The sequence below is a fragment of the Primulina eburnea genome, chromosome 1 (genome assembly GCF_022965805.1).
Source record: "Primulina eburnea isolate SZY01 chromosome 1, ASM2296580v1, whole genome shotgun sequence".
NCBI classification, from domain to species: Eukaryota; Viridiplantae; Streptophyta; class Magnoliopsida; order Lamiales; family Gesneriaceae; genus Primulina; species Primulina eburnea.
Window position 1 is genome coordinate 2,648,491 of NC_133101.1, and position 19,830 is coordinate 2,668,320.

Below are 19,830 nucleotides of genomic sequence, written 5' to 3' on the forward strand. Positions count from 1 at the left end.
TGAGATGCTGTCTACACCTGGAAGTGCCCAGAAATCTGAATGGAATAATAAGTTGACAATACCTAGATTAATCATGAATTTAAAGGGTCGACAAAATAGACATTCTTCTTGCTACACCTGACGTTTGTCGAAGTTTTTCACCCCATGTAGCATTGCATGACCAACACATGGGCCTTGATTCATAAAACATGGGGTGGAACACTCATAGACCCAAATGATCCAAAGTTGTCAGACGGGGGAGGAAATGCAACTTTAGAAGTAGCATAAGCTTTTTCAGTAAAATAGCCACAATGGTTTGTGTCTGGTCTCTAATCCTTTAACGAAGATAGTCACATGGATGCCTTAACTTACACAACGGACAAATTAGAAAGGAAAGGAAGATGCTCAAATCTTATCCATTCCACTAAACCTGTGTCATCTTTACAAAGTACGGTTAAGTGGACTATCCTCAATTTTGTGCCATCTAATCCGCAGTTATCTAATTATCATAAACATCAATCATCATTTTATGACACAATTCTTAAAATGCCAGAAATCAATGTGAAATTCGATTGAGAAACTAAAAAGTAAATGTATTGCAAGCATTCTATGCAGATTCAGAGATCATTCAAGTCAGTCAGCTAAGGTGAGACTAGAAATTAGTTATAGGCAATGAAGATCATGTACAGGTACACAAGCCCTGCCAAACAGTGTATAACTGCAGTCATGCCCCCTCACAAACATCAAAATTAAAAGAGTTTTTTGAGCATGATACAACACTTCGATCTAACAACTACAAAACAATATCCAAAGACCAAATCCTTTCCGATTCCAATGAGAACAAATATAAATGAGATTCCTGATGAGAGACCTTTGGCCTGACCAGCTTTTAGATTCAGAACATGAAAAATCAGGCTCGCTAGCAAAATCCCAATAAAGGCATATCAACAAATTAACCTTGAAGGTAAGCAGTAAGGTTCAAAATAATGATTAGTTTTTAAAACAAAATATTTATGGGAACAACCAGTGTGTCTCTATCTAGCACATGACTCCAGGGGTAGGCTAATTTTGGTTCCCAAATCTCATGTCACGCCAAGTTTTCTTTCCCAAGGTATCCTCCAAAATACCCTCGTCCTCGCTATTTTTATCTTTTACAAGGAAAACATAATAAAATATAAAATCAAATATGGAAAATTTAATCTAACACCACTACACGTTAAATAAAAAAATTTGTAGATAAAATTATACTTTTATTAAAAATAAAATGCAAGCATCACGAGCCAATAATTGCTAGTTTCAATTCCGAATAGTTCACACTTCAGTGTGATTCTAACTCCTATGAACCATAATGCAATTCAGAGATTCATTTGAGTCATGGACCAGAAAGTTTAGTCAGTCTCCTTGGTCTGTACATATCAACAAGACACTATTTTTTTATAAATTGCCATAAATACGACTTCATTCCTGAGTTTCTCATGATCTCATCAGAACATAAGATGCCCAAAATTTTATCCGTTAGCCCAAATAAAGACAGCACTTAAATTCCCCAGCTACAGAAAAGTAACCATCAAAACCTCCATAAAGATATTAACTTCATGTCAACATAAAGTTATATAAACTATCAGGAAAATTATTGAACTGCTGATGCTCCTGTTTGCAAAACACATTATAATCCACGAGATTTTCCACCTTAGACTTAGATATTGCCATTACAGCCTAAAATTCAAGGTAGACAGCAGATACATTAATATAGCCAACTTATCAAACTAATTCCTTTATAATAATCTCCAAGAAATCACCACTTAACAAAGTGCAACTTCATTAGTCAAAGACAGCAGTGTTGACCCATACCCGATATTGGGTTTTAAAATCTCAAACTCGGGAAACACTCTAATTAAGAAAACAAAACCCAAGTTCCAATCCCAGGTTTCAACAAAAAGTCGTCGTCTCCATACACAAAAAAACATCGTAAATGAACATGTCTGCCTTGTCTCAAAAACATTGCCAACAACTCCAACCTGCTCGTACCCAGAGCAAACAAAACTAAAATAACAAAGCATTCCATCTTACATCATAACTAGAACCTAAGCATCTTAACAAAGTAGACCATTATCCACATGATGGCCCATTCATAAGCCACAGCCTAAATTCATTAGCGCTAAACTGACATCTATAATCTGACCAAGGAGTCCATCTAAGAATTGAAAGAACAGCAGAGTGACTCAACAAAATAGCTAGTAGAAAATTAAAAGGTATTAAAAAGAACAAAATAAAACGAATGGACTTCAACCAAAGCCACAAGATAGTATCTTGTCCAGTGAATCTCATGGAGGAATGAAACTCAGACCTTAGCCATTCATCTGCGAACATATAAAATACAGGTTCGGTGATGAGAATCGGAGTCATAAAGCCAAATGTATAAATGGGAGAATTGAGAGCATGAATTACCATAGACTCACTAAGACTAATAGTAATAATCACGCTCATAGGGATGATCAGCCCGATTAAATGCTGAATAAGCACCACCACCGTACTGTGACATCGAGTCGAAAATAAATACTCAAGGTATAACATAAAAGTCCCAACTTGGTAAAAATAGAACCAGGAAACTCACCCCAGACCCATAATAGTTTTGCGGCAAGAAACTGCCGTCGGCTGCAAGATCGTCGAGTGCAAGCATAGCACAAGGAGAGAAAAGAAAGCATCCAAATAAGTGTTGACAGGCTATAAAAAAAAATAATTGTTTATGGAAATCATACCTTGATATCTAGTTCCACGATGTGGAACAGCGTGATCTGAATGATCTAGCCGAGGTCGACTTCTACTGGGTTCTGCAAAATCAGAATCCTGGTCCAAAAAGTGAAGGGCGTTAATGGAAGAGATACAGCCTACTGCATGATTTCCCACACCAATCATTCCACATGAAAATGCACAAAAAATAGGAAACATCAACATTCCAACTCACCGTCATGTAATAAGGCCGCTTTATCCCATGTGCAACATCATCATATGGGTATGAGTCATCAAAATGCCTCCCCATGAAAGGCCTTGCGTATCCCTCCTCGAAAGAATATGTTGGCCCATGGTATGGTTCATAATGACCATAGCCTCTATCACCGTGTCTCAACCTGCTGGGGTAAGGCCTTGCAGGCTCTGGGCGTTGGTAAGCACCCCTGAAACCCCATCTTTCCCCTGCTTATGGTACACAATACAATTTTTGAAAAAAGAGAAAAAAAGCTGCAGTGGAAAAATTTATGGACAGTTCAACAATTTGACCTTCTTGCTTGCAATGTCGTACTAGACATTAAAGAGAAGTATCAGTGACAAGGGAGGACAACAAACCTCGTCCAGAATTCTGTCTTCCATGAACAGGTCGTTGTGGAACATTAAATTCATGTTCACGGAAAGAGTCCACCCTGCCACCACGTCCAGCACCACGAGGATGAAAAGCTCCGCCATATTGGAAGTTTGCTCTGCTGAAAGGCTGGCCAGCTTGAACAAAACCCCTTCCTGCAAGCAAAGTAAAATACATACCACACTAAATCCTTTGTATGGAAAAGAAGCATTGACCTAATTAGCATAATATGCACTTGCACCCAAAACTATTCGAAAAGAATTCACAGTTACCATGACCAATCCGAAAGCCTCCACACATTCCACCTTTTATAGCCTGCATCTTTGGCAAAGGATTTGAAAGTCTCGCTCGCACTGTAACCTAGACAGAAACAATTAAGGAGCACAAAGTTGATAAGACATGCAAAAAAAAACTTACACAGAAAGCAACACGTGGGCAACAAAATAATAGGTAAAATTAGCAACAAAACCAACAACAATTACAGGCTGCTATATTCCAAGTCTCAACGGTACCTTTAATAAAACAAAAGGATGGTCTGAAATAAAATGCATTGCATGATCCCAAAATAAGAAACTTAATTCTTAAAATTTCTCCAAAAACATTAACACCACACCAAAGGAAAACAACAATATACCTTCAAGTTGCCATCATTCAGTCCATTTTTGCTTACACCTTCAACACAAGAAACAGCTTCCTGATGGGTATTGAAATCAACAAACCCAAAATCCTTCCTCTTGGCAGTTGACATATTTCGTGCCAGCAAAATTTTGGTTATCTCCCCAAAAACTTTGAAATTCTCCCTCACATGATCTTCATCCCAGTGTGGTGGGAGCCCATCAATAAACACTGACTTAACCTGAGCCATGACTTCAGGATCTGGCTCGCGCTGAGGTTCAGCGAAAGCCACTTTGACAGTTCTCTCACAGTGACCAAATACAACATCGGACTTTTGGAGTCTTTTATATGCCAATAGAGCCTCAGCATGACAAGAGAACTCAACGAATACAAAACCACGGCTCAACCCTTCATTTCGAGGATCTGCTACCATAGTAATATTTTCAACACCTTCAACTCCATAATCCTTGAGCTTTTGATTAATCTGCCACAGGCCCAGAAAATTTAATGCACCATGAGCTACGAAAACAGTTCATTATAACACAACAGAAATAATCGTACCGCTTCCTTAGTCCAAGTATTGCATATGTTACCCAAAAACAATGTGTCATCACCCTCAATTGAAGCAGTACCACATCGCTTTCCATGTATCTAAACAAAATCCGGAGTCAGAGTTGCAACCCACCATACACATTTTTATTCACAAAAGATAAACACGCCAATTTAAAATAAATAACAAGAAAAAATTGCATAATTTATGCATCCATTTTAAAGTATAAGAAACAAAACAGAAACCAGGTGGCAAGTCATACAACAGGGTTCTTCATTTCTGACAATGCGTAACTAGCTTGTTCCTTCGTTGCAAACTGAACAAAAGCAAAGCCCTTGTTTTTATTAGTGGCAGGATCCTTGTGTATGCGAATTTCAACAACCTCCCCAGCATACTTGAAAACCTTTCTAATATCCTCTTCCACAGCATCCCTGTCTAACCCACCAACAAATATCTCCCTCTCTTTCCTAGCTCTACGCTCCTTTGCAGCAACATTCAACTCCACTTGTTCCTCTTCCAACGTCTCAGCTTCTGACATATTCTCTGGTTCATCGTCATCAGCAAAATCTTCCCCACCAAATTCTTCATGAACCTCTTGATCACTGATCCCCTCAATCTTTTCATCACCAGCTTCCTCAAGGGAAGCATCATCCTGTTTCCTCATGGACTCGTTATTTGTTTCTGTCTGCTCTTCCTCCTCTTCCTCTGGATCTTCTGCATCAGATAGTGTGGGCTCTACACCATCCACAGACATTGTACCGGTAATGATAGGCTCTACAACACACAAGTTTGCAGTACTTTGCATCAAGTGATTCTGTGGTTCATCCACCATATCTTCCTTGTTTAAGTGTTTTCCAGCATTACAGGTATTTTTATTCTCCAATGCAGACCCTTGCATATTGCCTACCAAAGAGCTTTCATCTGTCGTAGGTTCATGGCCAACAGAATCTGCAACATTGGAACCCTCAAATGCTTTCTCTTTCAATGTTTCTTCAATCATTGCCGCCTCATCAGCCCTTATTTCTGGGACACGCCCAGAAGAATCCCTAGCTGAAACAGGGATCTTCTTCTTTACCACTTTCTTTACGACCTTTCTCACTACTTTAGGTGCACGTTTTGTAACCTTAGTCAACTTAGAGGCTTCAGCTGATGATGCCACCATTTCAACTACAACAAACTTAAAAAACTAATTAGACAAATCACAATACAAAATCTAGGCTTGGAAGAAAAAAATAACGAGGCACTCGTATCTCAAAACAAGTGTCCCAAAAAAACAGAAACAGAGGACCAAATGTAGTGAGAAAGGGATGATTTCACGCAGCGTCAACATTTACGTAGCTGAAAACTTTATGAAACCATGAAGATAAACAATACCACAACCAAAACAAACTTTTTTCCCGCGAACCAAACCAACTTCAATAGCACTGCGACTCCTACATCCACAAACCTGACGGTTGTGGCACAGAAGTGGGGGCGATGCTGGGGGAACCATCTTTAGGCTTGAGTTTTCTCGTTCGGCCGGACGAAGCACGCTTTGGATCGGAGGTCTTTGCAGGAGAAGACTCGGCTCTTACTCCTGCAGAGGACGTTGTCGCTTGCATCCTGCCGGCGGATTTATTCACCGCCGGTGACGCCCTTTTCGGCGTCGTGGTTGTTTTGACGGTATCGACTTTGCGATTTGTCATTCTTGTCACCGAATATTATTTCCCGAAGGGCGAGGGTTTCAAGAGATTGGAGCCCTAGTTCGTTCGGCAGCTGACGTTGGGTTCAGCCGTGTTTGTTTGTATATTTATAAGTTTTCGCATAAATTCGCAACCACAACCGAATACGAAAATTATTAATTCATTGAATTGCTTATAATCTTGCGCACAGGATAATGAAGTATTTAAAATTTGGTAGGATAATATTTAGTTTTTTATTTTGTTAGATTATATTTATTTAGCGTACTCTATATAACACACAACCCAAAATTTTTATTACATTGTTTTATAAGTCAAGTTTGTGATATAAACCTGATTCATAAAAAAATATTAATTTTCATATTAAAAGTATTATTTTTCAATTCGTCTCATATATACTTGTAGGCAGATGTAATTTTCACGGTCGATTTTTTTTTTTATCAAGCACGACCACTTAATTTGCGCATTTATTTATCCATCCTCACAAAAAAATTTCCTCATCATGTCACTCTCTCTCTCTACCCAGCTTCCTCTTAATATTTTCATGTGTGAGGCACTTGTCCATATCCATGACCACAATCACATTAAACTAGATCCTCGTGCAGTTAAAATTGTCTTTGTGAGTTACTCCCACTCAAAAAGGTTACTGATGTTATTGCCCTAGCTCTGGGAAAACCGTTGTCTCTTGTGATGTCATTTTCTTTGAAGATATATATTTTTTCTCCCCATCTTCGCTTCAAGGAATGACACCTGGTAAGTTTTGTCAAACCTTATGAGAAAGAGAAGATAGCTAGTGTATGTTGATGATATTATTCTCACAACAGTAGATAACTAGTAAATGGATTATATCATGCAAGTGATGGCAAAGAAAATTGAATTTAAAGATTTTGGATCACTGAAATATTTATTGGGAAAGGAAATTTCAAGGAGTGATAAAGACATTTTTGCCTCTCTTATAAAGTACACATGAGATTTGTTGCAGGAAACATGTATGCTAGGATGCAAGTCAAGCCTAACACCAGTTGAGTTGGGGAATAAAAGAAAAATATTTGAAGGAAAACCAGTTAATATAGAGGGTTATCAGCGGCTCGTTGGGAAACTCTTATATCTTAACATACTCTATCACATATTGCATTTGCAATTAGTTTAGTAAATAAGTGCACTCTGTGATCATCTTGATGCAATTTACATAATCTTGAGATATCTGAAGCAAACCTGAGAAGATCTATTCTTCGAAAAAATCAATAAATGATCAGAAGAGTAAGTGTATTCATTGATGCAGATTTAGTTGATTCTATAACCGATCGAAAGTCAAGATCAGGATATTGTGCACAAGTACAGGGAAATTTGGTAACTTGGTGAAGCAAGAAACAATCAGTGATTGCAAGAAGGAGTGCAGAGGCGGAGTACAAATCTATGGCTCAATGAGTATGTGAGCTCATTTGGGTCAAAATAGTTCTAGAGAAACCGAAAATAGAGTGCAAAGGACCTATGAAACTTAATGCAGCAACAAATCAACCATCAATATTGCTCACAGTCTAGTTCATCAAGATATGACGAAGCGTGTAAAAATAGATTGACTTCAATAAAGAGAAGATAGATGAATAATGGATCAATGTGGTATATTTGCCCACATTGCAGCAACTTGTTAATCTACTCACAAAAGGATCATCTGAACAACAAATGAATTTCTTGCTGGGCAAACTTGACCTCATCAACATTTATAAGCAAGTTTGTGAGAGTGTGTGAAATAAAATAATATAGATTATGTGATATTTTGTACCAATTAGTTGTGATTTGACAGGATAATGGCATATTTTAAATTTGGTAGGATAATATTTAGTTTTCGATTTTGTGAGATTAGATTTACTTATTGTACTGTTTATATATAAGATGTAAATGTATTTTACATACAAAATTTTTTTTATTTCTGAAAATAAGAAGAAAAATAAATGTGTAAAATCTCTATAAATTAATAATGTTGGACCAGGAAATTTTATTAATTTAAAGATAAATCAATTAATCGAAAATTTAATTATTTATTAATTTAAAGAGTGCATTTTCGGTCCAACTAACATATAATAATAATAATTAAATTGATGTAGCACTAGAAGTTTCCTTATTATTTACTAAAAAAAAGTTTCTAAATTATTAATGTAATATTTATTTTTTAATTGGAATATTTCTATTTCTTGTATCAGAATTTTCTATATTTTAATTAAATTTATTTCCATACTCAATGCCCCGTTCTTCCTATCATGCTTCACACTTATTTGTGTTTTTTAAATTTTTATTTTAATTGAAAAATGTCTCGAAATCACACCTTATTTATACACTTTTGCTGCATGAGTCAAAACTTATAATAAATTTTTCAACCAGAGCTGGATTAGAAGATTTATTACAGGGGCTTCAATCCTTGTATGAACTGGCCTTGTGTTCAAATAGAAGAATTTATATTTGACAGAGATATCTGGTAGATACATATCCCAAAAGATTCTATCAGAACGCCTTGAAACCAATTCATAAGGAATTTGAAATCCATGTCAAATTTACCCAAACAAAACAAACACTCTGGATGTAGAACATGGATTTGAAATAACTTCAATTTAAAATAGATCAAAAACATTAATCAAGAAACACCAGCCACTATATGCTATCCAAAAAGACACCATCTTGCTGCCTAAACAAACTCATCTGCTATAATTGAATCAAAATGAATCACAAATATACATATAGAATCATTTCAATCCAACAAAAAGAGATTAAATGTTTTTCAAGGTTGCTGCTGGGCATCCATATAACCAGCATCAACAAGTACCTTTTCCCTCTTAGCCAATTCAATATCTTCGTCTACCATCATCTTCACCAGCTGCTCGAACCCGACATTAGGCTTCCATCCCAGTAGTTTCTTGGCCTTGCTAGCGTCCCCTTTGAGATTATCCACCTCTGTAGGCCTAAAATACCGTTTATCGATCACGACATGATCTCTCCAATTCAATCCAACATATCCGAATGCAGCTATCAAGAATTCCTCCACCGTGTGAGACTCCTCCGTGGCCACCACATAGTCCCCTGGCTGCTCCTGTTGAAGCATCATCCACATTGCTTCCACATAGTCTCCTGCGAATCCCCAGTCCCTTGATGCCTGCAGATTACCAAGGAATAGTTTGCTCTGCAGCCCGATCTTGATTCGACCGACGGCTCGGGTGATCTTACGGGTCACGAAATTCTCACCCCTTCGGGGTGACTCGTGGTTGAATAGGATACCATTGCAGGCGAAGATGCCATACGCCTCACGGTAATTGACGGTGTACCAATGAGCGGCGCACTTGGAGGCGGCGTATGGGGAACGGGGGTGGAAGGGGGTGGACTCGGACTGTGGTGGCGGAGTGGATCCGAACATCTCCGACGACCCCGCCTGGTAGTATTTGATATGCGACCGACCTGTCGAGGAAATGTGAGAGCGGACAGCCTCCAGGAGGCGGAGTGCACCCGTGGCAACCACGTCGGCGGTGTAATCGGGGATCTCGAAGGACACGGCGACGTGGGACTGCGCGGCGAGGTTGTAGACTTCATCAGGGAGGATTGTATCGACCCAGCGGCGGAGTGAGGAGGCGTCGCTCAAATCGGCGTAGTGGAGCTTCATCCGGGCCTTGTGGGCGTTGTGGGGGTCAATGTAGATGTGGTTGATCCGCTGCGTGTTGAAGTTGGAGGATCGCCGGATGAGACCGTGAACTTCGTACCCTTTATCCAGAAGGAACTCGGTGAGGTAGGAGCCGTCTTGGCCGGTGATCCCGGTGATCAGAGCAATCTTCCGGGTGGTTTGCAGCGGCGGCAGAGGGGATGGGGTGGCGAGATCATCGGTGCCATTGGCGTCGGCGGATTCGGATCTGGAAACGGAATCAGTGGCCATTACAGGAAATTGGAGTGGAAATCGAAGAGGTATTGTTATCGGTGTAATACACTGAATTTATGAAACGGAGAAGAAAAAAGAGAGAACCGCAGGGAGTGTATGTGAGGTGTGGGAGAATATTAAATCACGCTTTCTTATTTTCTTGGCCTACATATTAGCAACTATAGCAGCTGGGCGTTTACCTTTCAAGAAGCGTTTGCGTAAGTATTGTCACCTTAAATTCTATTGAAATTATAATTATTTTATATTTATTATATTATTAAATTCAAAAAACTTTTATGAAACGGTCAAATCTCAAATCTTATTCAAGTAATATTGCTTTTATGTGAGAGTGACTATTTCTTATCTATTAATCTGTACAATGTACATTTCCAATACAAAACTAGAAGAAATCAAGTCACAAAAAGGAATGAACTACAGAAGAAGAGGCAATGAGCCCTGAAAGGAGACTAACAAGGAGTGCACCGTTATAGGTAGTTGGTTCGCACTGCATTGTGTTGTTCCGAGAGTCATTGTAGGTGTCGTTTAGGAACGGCCCTCCAACAAGTGCTCCAGTCACAACGTTCGGATTAGGGCTCCTCGTGTTCAGCCACTTGAACCCATCGCTGCAACTAGATTCATCGTCTTTTGGGATCGAGGCGCCCCTGTGATGTACATATTGAGGGAAGTGTTCACCATACCCTACTAAGTAACTCATCTTCATAGGATTGCTGCCTAATATGTAATCCACCTGAAAGGTGTTGATATGATTAATGTCTACAGATATGGACTACTAGTTATTTTGTAATCTGGTAATGGATTGAGTTCACCCCTTTTCGAAATTTCTGGCTCGAAATACCTGCCTAACGGCGAAATCATGTAGGTCCTTTGGATCATAGAGATCTCCATCACAATATAGAGATTTCGTGCCAGAGGTGAGCATGTAATCACTATAAACAAGTGCAAGAAATGCTGATGCAACAGAGTACTGCAGAACGTTCCATTCACTCACCCATATTAGCCCACCTGATGATTAAAAATACACACAGATAAAAGTAAATCACATTTTACACACAATTTTCTAGAAAAAATATCACAGTTTTGTTCCTTAAAATATATAAAGACACCTACGCCTGGTTCGGCTAATCCGTTGGTACTCCGAGATTACCTTCTGTTCTATGAATTGTTGATGAAGAAGAATTCGGCAGAAGCCCACAGATAACAGCCTCTGCTGATTTTCTATACAGTTGGAGAGCAATATTTTCTGTTCCTTGGATGTTTCTTGATCCAAAAAAATTCACTCTGGATAGCAAAACCTGATGAATTTTACAACACAATTGAAAGGCTCGAGTAGCAACAATGGTTTTGTGTTTTGAAATCCAGCTCTAGGCCAAAAAAATAAACAACTTACGATGAAAATATAGCCAAGTTTAGAAGGTACCTGAGTCCCTGCAAGTTTATTATCCCAAGAAAACCAAGCGGGCACCCCCCAATTGGCGTAAAAACTCCCTTCAGCCGCCACATATCGAAGATAAAATTCCTCCCCAGTAGCATGATACAGCCAAGAAGCTGCCCACAAGAGCTCGTCTCCATATCCACTTGATTATAGTATTCCTGCAGTCGTGGGATACTGGTGCTGTAGCAACCTCTGTAAGAATCTGCAAACGTGAAGAGCTGTTTCGCATGCTTGAGGAGAATACCGGAGTAAGCGGAGTTGACTGGCCGGAATACTAAGGAAGCGGATGCCATTGCTGCAGCGGTTTCTGCGGCAATGTCCGATCCAGGGTGCGACATGTTTAATTTGAGTGACAGGCCTTTTTTCTGTCATGGTTTCGGGTCTTTGCCAGCATTTATTGGTCTAATTCAGGGCCTCCCACCTTTCATCATGTGCAAAAGAAACATAGAATAACAGCTAGGAGATTTTCGCTTATAAAAATTCTTGAATTCATTTCGCTTCAAAAAATTCTTCTTCGAGGATATATTAATTTTAATCGACGCGCTGTTCTTGTATACCATTTATTTGGACCCAAAAACGATCAAGAAACGAGACACAGGTAGGTTTGGTTTCGGCCCGACCTTGGTTACATTTTGAACTGACATTTACTTGTGTTAAATTGACTAGACAGGAAAAAACATAATGGTACACTATGTTTATTTAAATCAAGTTGTTCTATTTTCATTTCAAGACATGAATATTCCAATGATTTGGTTTATGATTTCCAATTAATGGAAGAAAGTAATTTAGCCTGCGAACCTGAACGTAGAGCACGTTGGGAGATGGATGTGCAGCAATCAATAATCAGTGAATCCATTTGAGGGAACCTCGTGCATTCTCCAGTTCCTTCACTCGCTCCATATTGTCTCCATATTCAAGAATTGCCCATGAAAGCATTGTGGCAGTGAATGCCATCGGAAACCCAAATTTAACGAGATCCCCAGCATCATACATCCCTTTGCTTAGATCCAAATTCACTTCACTTCCATCTTTTAAGGCCGAGTCTCCTCTCCAATCGATATTGTTGTCCACCAACTTACCAGCTACATGTAACAAAACGTATGACAATGGAATCAGCAGAATGGCGTATGAGCTGAGGATACATATAGCCGACACCACTTAGTGGGATAAAGGCTTGTGTATTGTTGTTTTATTATTCTCGACACACGTTTCATCCTCGATGTTAATTCATATTTAAAATTCAATAAAAAGAACAAAACCATTTTGATTTTGATCCCAAATTATTAGGACAAAATATAACTATCATGTCCAGATTTAGGGAATGTTTGGAGGAGCTTCTAGCAAGCACTTCTTACATTCTAGTTGGGTGGAAGTGCTTTGAAGTGTTTATGAAACTACAAGATTAACACGTTTTGTATGTTTATGTTTTTTTTGTTAATGACTTAAAGTTATAATTTGACATTTGTATCCTTAAAAAATTTATCATATCCCATAATTTTTCAAGTGTTCATGTTATAAAATGATAAATTAATTTTGATACAAAATATTTAAAATGTGATCATAATTATATAAATACATGGTCAATAGTATGAGTTCCAAAATTTAGATAATTAAAAAGATAAATAATGTATAGACTAAGGATATTATTGTCATTTTACAAAAATTAAGCTTTTTTCTTCCAAATACTTAAATTTTAGTTTATAATATCTTTAGATTTTTATTTCCAAACATTCTTATTTTTTCTTCTCATTTATATTAACATAATCTCTAGAATAATCGCTTTGAAATAAATAAATGCTATAAGATAAGTACCACATTTTTCCATTTGTTTTTAACAGTGAGATGAGTCCAAGCTTTGTTTGGAGTTGGGATTTGAAAGGAAAGGAGAGGAGATTTAAAATTTTGGTTGTTTGGGAGATTTTGATGGAAGGAAGAGAGAAAAATGAGAGAGTTTCCTTCCAACTGTGGGTGAAAATGGAAGGAAAACTAAAAAATTTCTTCTTTTCTTTTCTCTCCCAACTTCCAAATCAAGCCTAAAGAAGCATTAGATTTATGAATTAAATGCATATTCCTTACATTTCTGAGCATCGAAGAACTGCATAGCAACAGCAAGAGCGTCCCCATACTTATCCACCACATGAATCCCCGGCCGAGATCCATGAAAAATACTCAACAGATGAATATTTCTCCACAGGCTGATGCAAGAAGCAGCCATTACAATAACAGCAAGCACTAGCACCAGAACCCACCATCCCCACCCTTTCGACCTCTCCGGCTCGGTCTCCATTGAAATCAAGCTTCAGAATTCTTCCCACGGGTCGATGACAGATACTAGTTTTTTTTTTTTTTGTCAGCAAGTTATTTGGGTCACTTGATGTGCCATTTCAAAGCGTCATAGCCAGCCGGCAGTTTATACCGTTGTTGGTAGCTAGAGGATTTCGGCTTGTCATTTGTGGGAGAATTCAACTATGAATTAGCTCAGAAAGTTGTCTTTTTAGCATTTGGAATAAAAATTTATGATAAAAGCGAATCCATAGAATCATGTACATTCTTGCTTTTGCTATCGAGTGGCGGATGCAGTGACGGAGTCAGGAATATGGTTCTATCCGGGTTAGAATTTTAAACTCTAGAATCTTTTAATATTTTAAATTGAGCTATTCGGACTAATATCATGTTAATCTAAAATTATACAAAAATTACATATAATTTTTTTAAAAAAAATTGGGTTGCCCATGCTAAAGCCCGGGTATTTAGATATGTGGCTCCGTCACTGGGCAGATGGATGCGTAACACCTAACGAACACAAATAATGTTCGTTGTCATGTCTGCAATTTTTCGACGTCACATCAACGCTCTAAATATAATAGTATTAACAATAAATCTTTGTATGTGTGATTTAATATATATAAATTTAAAACACGTTTAATTTATTGGAGTGTTAATATTAAACATGAATAATAGTTTCAGACAAATCTACAAAATAAAAATTAGTTCATTATCAATAGAGATATTATCAATCGGTCCGACCAAATCCAACAAGATCTAACCCAGCTTAGCCTGTCATGAAAAAATCTCAACTCAATCGCCTATGCGGCGAAAGTCGGGATAGTGAGCTACACCATCAAAACAGTTCTAGACGAGGTGTATCGCCTGGCGTTTGAATATGACGACGGGTAATCTCCTCGATTGAACGACAACCACTTAATGCCATGGTCAGCTCAAACTCGTCATGCAACATTTGAAGAACTTTTCTTACGCCTGCCTCCCCGTCGACTGCTAACGCGTAAAGAACCGGCCTTCCGATCTGCAGTTGCGACGGCCAAGTGAAATTTCGTTCTCATCATGTGTATTGAGAAGTGTAAATGAAAGAACAATACACACACACACATATTGAGATGACTAAATTTGATGGTCTCATGGAGGCTGTGCGTGCAGTGCCTTCTACACTTACAAATACACCAGATGCTCCGAGGGCTAAGGCTTTAAAGACATCCGTTCCTCGCCTAATCCCGCCATCGAGAAAAACTGGAACTTTGCCCTGTGCTGCTCTCACAACCTGCAGGTTTCATAACTAGAATGTCGGACTCAATGAGCGACATGGGAAAGCAAACCATGTATGTTCGATTAGCAAAATAGGAAAGGCAATAACTGAGAACAAAATTCATAATGGAGTTACATATCTTCCAAGGCCAATATATAAATATAACCTCTTCCAAGGCCATGATGGTTGCAGGAACATAATCGAGTTGCCGAGCTCCGTGATTCGACACTATGATTCCAGCTGCTCCCGCTTGTATAGCTAGGAAGGCTGAAAATACACGCAAAAATAAGGCATCAATGAAGGACACGAATATAACGTAAAGAAACACGTTAAAAAAAATAAAATTTTCTAAAGGGCGTACCGTCTTCTGCGGTTAGCACGCCCTTCAATAGGATTGGCAAGTCAGTGATTGTCTGGAGCCACTTCACATCCTGTGAGGTGTTACCAAGGAGAGTGTGTAGAATTCATTTATCTGTATTTGCTAGACTCGTTATGCAAGAATAATGTTCCTACCTCCCAGCTAAGAGATGGATCGAACTGGTCGGCGATAAATGAAGCAAGTCCAGAGTCATTCGTCTGAAACGGCCACAAATATTTGTTGGGATTGAAATACAAGATAACTGAACTAAATTTATTCAGTGAAAAATAATTGACTTTGAGCATATTCACCCTATCTATCGCGCCAAGATTCAAGCTTTCGTAATTCTTCAATGTCAGGTTATCAGGCAAAATGAATCTGTTTAGCATAAATAAGCAGACAAACTAGCTCATGAGGTAAAACATTTACATATATGTCAAGATAAACTCATAATTAAACAGGAAAGATGTTTCGTAAATTGTAAGACGTGACCTGTTCTTGATATCGGCTTCCCTGCGGCCTAACCTCGGAGTATCCACAGTCAGAGCAATGGCCTTGTAACCAGCCTTTTCAGCCCTTTTCACGAGCTGAGTTACAATGCTTCTGTCTTTGGAAACCTGAGTTTAAAGCCAAATATCTCTCATGTCGGAGGATATGATTTCAAATAAGAACCGTTTGTACATAACACGGCTGTCATTGACGGATTCAGATTGCTCATTCAGTGAGGTACTAATCAGATACGAGATGGGAGGATAAAATATTTTCCTGTAAAACTACAAGCAGAGTAGCCAACAAATTACAGAAGTGAAACTTACAAATAACTGAAAAAACCGAATTCCTGCAGGTGCCGTCGATGCAACCTCTTCGATGCTGGAGGTGGCCCATGAGGATAAAGTCTATAGAGCAAATCAATCATATATCACTAAAAAGGCCATAGAATGTTTCAGTCAGGTTTAATGGCTGAGCATTGAACAATATTCATGCAAATCGGGTTATTTTGATTTTTAGTTAAAATTTTCTATTAATCCAATATGTTGTTTCATAGTATACACACCTAACGAATTATTTTTTTAATAGAAATGAAAGTGAGTATACGAGTTTGAGTTAAATGTTCGTCCAAATCAATCAAAGATAAATGAACAATTTTCGCAATTTTCTCAGAAGCTTCAACATTAAGAAAGAAAATAGAGGTGATGAAATTCGAAACCATGATGGTCCCTGCGGATGATGCTGCTCTTGCTGTCGCAAGCTCTCCTGTACCATTTATAGAAATTTTAATATTATTTTTAATAATATTACATTTAACAATCATAAATAATTTACCGTGAGAAAAAATAATAACAACAAATTCACCAAGATAAGTGTTTATACCTTCTGGATGCGCCATTTTCTGCATCGCCGTTGGAGCAATCATTACGGGACTAGAGATTTTGAAGCCCAAGATAGATGTCGTTATATCAATCTTGCTAACATCCACCAATATACGAGGGCGGAACCTATGCCAAGAAAATGATTAAAATTACAACTCTGATTATATTATGATTGAAATTTAATAATTTAAATAATCAAAATCGTAATGAAGGGATCAAAATTAAAATTTATTCTCCTTTACATAATCTTAGAAAAAGCATTTCGATTTTCTTGGAGAGTCCACTGATCCTCGGCACCGGAGGCGTAATAGTCATAAACCATCTTTGGCAATTTCTTCTTGGCAAGGGATTCATACTCATTAACATTGGTAACCTCCATTTGCCCGGATGCCTCGCCCACTATGTGCCAAGAAGCTCTGGTTAGAATCCAAAACCAATGAATTAGCTTAGATTAATGAATAAGTTAGTTTCAACTACTCGATCACGGATCAAGATCCCCTGCTGTGGGGGAACCCACAGCAGGGGATGATGTGCATTATTAATTTTTTTTTAAAAAACTTGATATTTTTATATTTTAATTATTTTAAAATCAAAATTAATTTTTTTATTTTAAAAAATGTGATTAATATTTCAATTTAAAGTTATAATTTTATTTTTTGTTACACATATATATTGTGGAAGTAAAATGACTGTCTCTTATTACTTTTTCTTTTATAGTTTTTTCAACTCTTTTTTTTTTTAAAAATTAATTTATTTTTTACAAATATGTGATTTTAAACGAACAAGAAAAAACGACGTTACATTTATTTTTTTTAATATTATAGTTCTTTTAAAAAAAACTATGTTCTCTTTTTTTATCTTGTTAATTTTTATTTAGAAGTTAAAATTTTATTACATATTTATAATAAAAATAATAATCTTGGTGGTTTTTTTATATTTTAATTCTTTTGAAAAACTATTTTTTTTTTTGCATTGTTAATTTTTCTCATTCTTTTTAAAATTTTAAATACGAAAAATATTTTTTCTTTTCTAAGAGATTTAAGAAATAATCCAATTTTAAAAAAATATATAAAAGAATTAAAAAAAGACTAAGAGTTTAAACAAGAAAAATTATACAATATAATTTTATTTTTATATCGTGTCAATTGTGGTATTATTTTTAATTGTTTGATATGTTCAACCTTTTTAAATTTTTTGTAAATTTTTTTATTTGGATTATTTCTTATATCCCTAAAAATATATATATTTCATGTATTTAGACAATAATTTTATTTTTGTTAAAAATATATGATTAATAAAATTTTAACTTCTAAATACAAAATTAACAAGATAAAAAGGAGAAAATAGTTTTTTAAAAAAGAACTATAATATTAAAAAAAATTGAATGTACAGTCGTTTTTTTCACGTTCGTTCGGAATCACATATTTGTAACAAACAAAATTAAAATTTTATTAATAATTTTTTTAAAAAAAACGAGTTAAAAAAATTATAAAAAAAAGTAATAAGAGACACGTCATTTTACTCCCACAATATATATTTGTAACCAAAAATAAAATTGTAATTTTAAATTAGATTATTAATAACATATTTTGATTTAAAAAATATATTTTTGATTTTGAAATAATTAAAATATAAAAATATTAATTTTTAAAAAAAATTAATTTTTTTTATTTATGCACAGTATCCTCTGCTGTGGGTTTCCGCACAGCAGAGGATCTTGATCCCTCGATCACACATGTTTTTTCGTTCCAGCTCTCTGAACTTAGCTAAGTTCATAGAAATAATAGTTCAAGTACCAAATTTAAGTTGATTGGTAATATTAATTGGTAAATTCGTGCTTTAATTTGAATATTTTATAACTACATTCTAATTTTAGTGATACAAAATAATTTTTTTTTTTAGTATCCAAAAATTGTTACTCTAATTTCATTCCAAAAATATAAAATCATGCTCAATTTGAGTCATTTGGTACCTGAAATGCATACATTTTTACAACAATTTCAACAATATATGCTTTGTGCATGTCACAATCTCAACATGTACATTTTTTTTGTCCAAAAAAGATTAATGAGCCGAAATGGTAAAATATTTGTTTATTTGTAAATATAGTTGGAAAAATATAACAAAATAAACGATTTTTTTTTTTTGAAAAAAACGTTGATCGAGAGAAAGAAGAATAAAAACGGGGGATTCAACCATATAAACAGGGAAGAAACTGTACAACCATCTCTACTCGATGGGAAAAAAAATCGATCAATGCACATATATGAACGATAATCAAGAAAGAAAGACGATTCGGAACGAACCTCGTTATGCCGATCGATGGCAGACGGCCAGACAGGAAGAGCTTGAATCTGCTATGCAGTTGCAAACGAGAGCATATATATACAAATGTTACGGCTGGAAAATGGACGGAGGTTGATGAGTTTCCAAGTTGGCATAGTCTGTAAACAAATATTAGATTCATTATGGTAAAAATATATAAAATTAGATACAAAAAAAATATCTGAAAATATAAATTAGAAAAACAGCAATTTCAGTCATTTAAATTTCATTCTTTATAATTTTGGTTCCTTATATGTCAAATTTCAATTTTAATCTGTTATTATTACTTATGCGGTGTTAATGTAACGTTGATATAACACTGATATATTTTAAATTTCATTTTTTATAATTTTGGTTCTCTATATATCAAATTTCAATTTTAATCTATCATAAGTGCTTATGTGGTGTTAATGTGACGTTGTTATGACTGCGATCTATGCGCTGATACATCAGCACTGACGAGAAAAAATTACTAAATTTCAAAAAATTAAAAAATATGCAAGACTGAATTTGACAAATATATAGGTCCACGAAATTTTTAATTTTACCATATAAATTCAATTACACGTAAAATTAAATTTATGTTTAATAAAAATAATAATTATAATATTCAATAGCCCAAACTTTTTTATAAAAAATTTGGAGCTTCGCCACACTACAGTACTGGACGTAATCCCCAATGGTGTCCAGCTTGGAGTTGTTTCGAGGCT

The 19,830-nt window shown here is 36.3% G+C and overlaps 3 protein-coding genes and 1 pseudogene across 5 annotated transcripts; all 4 read right to left on the minus strand.

Moving 5' to 3' along the window:
* Positions 1-621: 621 nt before the first annotated feature.
* Positions 622-6,285, minus strand: LOC140811496 (uncharacterized). 2 transcript variants are annotated; one of them, XM_073169518.1, is made up of 11 exons: positions 5,947-6,285; positions 4,762-5,666; positions 4,511-4,600; positions 3,969-4,433; positions 3,607-3,694; positions 3,322-3,489; positions 2,945-3,171; positions 2,739-2,826; positions 2,594-2,634; positions 2,439-2,512; positions 622-2,339 (listed from the first exon to the last, which is right to left on the minus strand). In XM_073169518.1, the coding sequence occupies exons 1-10, from the start codon at positions 6,182-6,184 to the stop codon at positions 2,444-2,446; spliced, it is 2,379 nt and encodes a 792-aa protein (XP_073025619.1). In that variant the 5' UTR covers positions 6,185-6,285; the 3' UTR covers positions 622-2,339; positions 2,439-2,443. The 2 variants fall into 2 exon arrangements, with proteins under 2 accessions (XP_073025619.1, XP_073025546.1); XM_073169445.1 differs by having other exon boundaries at positions 2,428-2,512.
* Positions 6,286-8,662: 2,377 nt separating this feature from the next.
* LOC140811682 (GDP-mannose 4,6 dehydratase 1) lies at positions 8,663-10,239 on the minus strand. The gene has a single exon (XM_073169761.1). It carries the CDS (start codon positions 10,089-10,091, stop codon positions 8,952-8,954), a length of 1,140 nt encoding a protein of 379 aa, XP_073025862.1. The 5' UTR covers positions 10,092-10,239; the 3' UTR covers positions 8,663-8,951.
* Positions 10,240-10,261: 22 nt separating this feature from the next.
* Positions 10,262-14,081, minus strand: LOC140811608 (endoglucanase 2-like; annotated as a pseudogene).
* Positions 14,082-14,469: 388 nt separating this feature from the next.
* LOC140810337 (glycolate oxidase 1-like) lies at positions 14,470-19,372 on the minus strand. 2 transcript variants are annotated; one of them, XM_073168213.1, is made up of 12 exons: positions 19,102-19,372; positions 17,038-17,211; positions 16,797-16,921; positions 16,633-16,679; positions 16,241-16,321; positions 15,918-16,042; positions 15,737-15,803; positions 15,581-15,643; positions 15,429-15,498; positions 15,234-15,334; positions 14,978-15,082; positions 14,470-14,830 (listed from the first exon to the last, which is right to left on the minus strand). In XM_073168213.1, exons 1-12 carry the CDS (start codon positions 19,260-19,262, stop codon positions 14,648-14,650), a joined length of 1,302 nt encoding a protein of 433 aa, XP_073024314.1. In that variant the 5' UTR covers positions 19,263-19,372; the 3' UTR covers positions 14,470-14,647. The 2 variants fall into 2 exon arrangements, with proteins under 2 accessions (XP_073024314.1, XP_073024320.1); XM_073168219.1 differs by having other exon boundaries at positions 17,038-17,194; positions 19,102-19,224.
* Between the last annotated feature and the right edge of the window lie 458 nt (positions 19,373-19,830).